Source organism: Sphaeroforma arctica (assembly GCF_001186125.1).
Source record: "Sphaeroforma arctica JP610 unplaced genomic scaffold supercont1.5603, whole genome shotgun sequence".
Taxonomy (NCBI): domain Eukaryota; class Ichthyosporea; order Ichthyophonida; genus Sphaeroforma; species Sphaeroforma arctica.
Window position 1 is genome coordinate 1 of NW_014034955.1, and position 1,915 is coordinate 1,915.

Here is a 1,915-nt window from a genome sequence, read left to right on the forward strand (position 1 = left end):
GGGTGTGTGTGTCTGTGTCTGTGTCTGTGTGTCTGTATGTTTGTGTCTGTGTGTGACTGTACGTGAATTTTTGAGAGTCAGCTGTGTGGTGCTTGCTGGTACCTACGATCTCCTGAAGTTTACAATTGTCTGGCGTCCACACATGTATATTGCCGATTATATATTTTGCCCTATATAAAGCCCTCCCCCCTCGCGCTCCTTTTATTTTTCAATCTCCAGTTCTTCAATCCCTATAGCGACTACTGCCTTGTAGTCAAGTTGTCCGTCGGGGTGACGTGTTCATAGCCGTATGAAATATCAATACAAATGGAATGGACGTTACACTTGGAACTCCTAAAACCTACTATACTAACTTTGTACTTACTATACTTACTACACTTACTGTGTACTTACTACACTTAGTATATACCTACTATACTTACTTTATACCTACCTTATACTTCCTATACTTAATACCCTCACTCCATACATACTACACTTACTCTATACCTACTATACACACTCTATACCTACCTCATACTTCCTATACTTACTACCCTCACTCCATACCTACTACACTTACTCTATACCTACTATACTTACTTTATACCTACCTCATACTTCCTATACTTACTACCCTCACTCCATACCTACTACACTTACTCTATACCTACTATACATACTTTATACCTACCTCATACTTCCTATACTTACTACCCTCACTCCAAACATACTACACTTACTCTATACCTACCATGCTTACTTCATACCTACCTCATACTTCCTATACTTACTACCCTCACTCCATACCTACTACACTTATTCTATACCTACTATACTTACTTCATACCCACCTTATACTTCCTATACTTACTCCCCTCACTCCATACCTACCATACCTACTTCACGCCTGTCTCGGCGTCCCGCGTGCTACACCAGGTTACTTGTCTACATCAACGAGTCGGTGGCTGGGCTAATCGGAGTCTACCCCTTCAGTGAACACCTCACCACCAATGTACTTACCTACACTCAGCGGTCCATGATTCTCAATACAACCAAGGTACGAATGCCGAGTATGCGACACAGACTATTGCCCTGCTGGGAGGTGTGGGGGTTTGAAAACCCCTAAAACCCAGCAGGTGTCTATTAGTTTACTATATGCAAGCTATGGTGCCCAGTTTTAGGGTTGGTGTGGCTTTGTGTGTGTGTAGTTAGGCTGTCCCCTGTGATAGGGTTTTAGGGTTGGTGTGGCTTCGTGTGTGTGTAGTTAGGCTATTTGTGCTGGTATGCGTATCCTACTACAGGCTCTCATTTGTATGCGAGCACGTTTCCAACTGCTGCAGTACGTTTATTGTATTCCACCCCTTCTCCCTAGCTGTGTACCTGTATACGTTTATTTCAGTCGTTAATACGATTTCACAAGTCAGTTGTATCCAGTGAATATTCGGCTACAATTCGAGCCAATATGTATGCGGTAGGCTCTCCTTGCTCTGTCACCCCCCAACCAACCCGCTAGTACATACATACGTACGTATGTGCAGGTGGGCAAACCCCTGCTTGAGTATTTATAAGTGTGTGATACTTCCTGGTGAACATTACATACGAGTATAGTACTTACTGACACATATTGTACATACTTGTATACATACGAGTATAGTACTTACTGACGTACATTTCGATATCTTACCCACCGATATACATTGAATAATCTTACAATGCTTAACGTCTATCAGGCGGAAAGAGACCTGGGCTACCAACCGTCACGCTCAGTGTACGAATCGATCAGTATGATTATGGAGACACGCCAACGCAATGCCAAACGATCTCGGCCGAATGAGACTGCGCAAACTGCCTTGGACACCACTCCACGCGGCGCTTAGCATAGCAAAGGTAGTAAAGTTATCACTAGTACATTGCCGGTATATATTTGTATTTG

General features: G+C 43.1%; 1 protein-coding gene across 1 annotated transcript; it reads left to right on the plus strand.

Annotated features, from left to right (window-relative positions):
* Window positions 1-918: 918 nt before the first annotated feature.
* Window positions 919-1,859, plus strand: SARC_15098 (hypothetical protein; the record flags this gene model as incomplete). The annotated part of the gene is made up of 2 exons (XM_014290776.1): window positions 919-1,039; window positions 1,713-1,859. Coding segments are annotated over 2 exons (268 nt in total), but the record flags the coding sequence as incomplete, so codon positions are not given.
* Window positions 1,860-1,915: the final 56 nt, after the last annotated feature.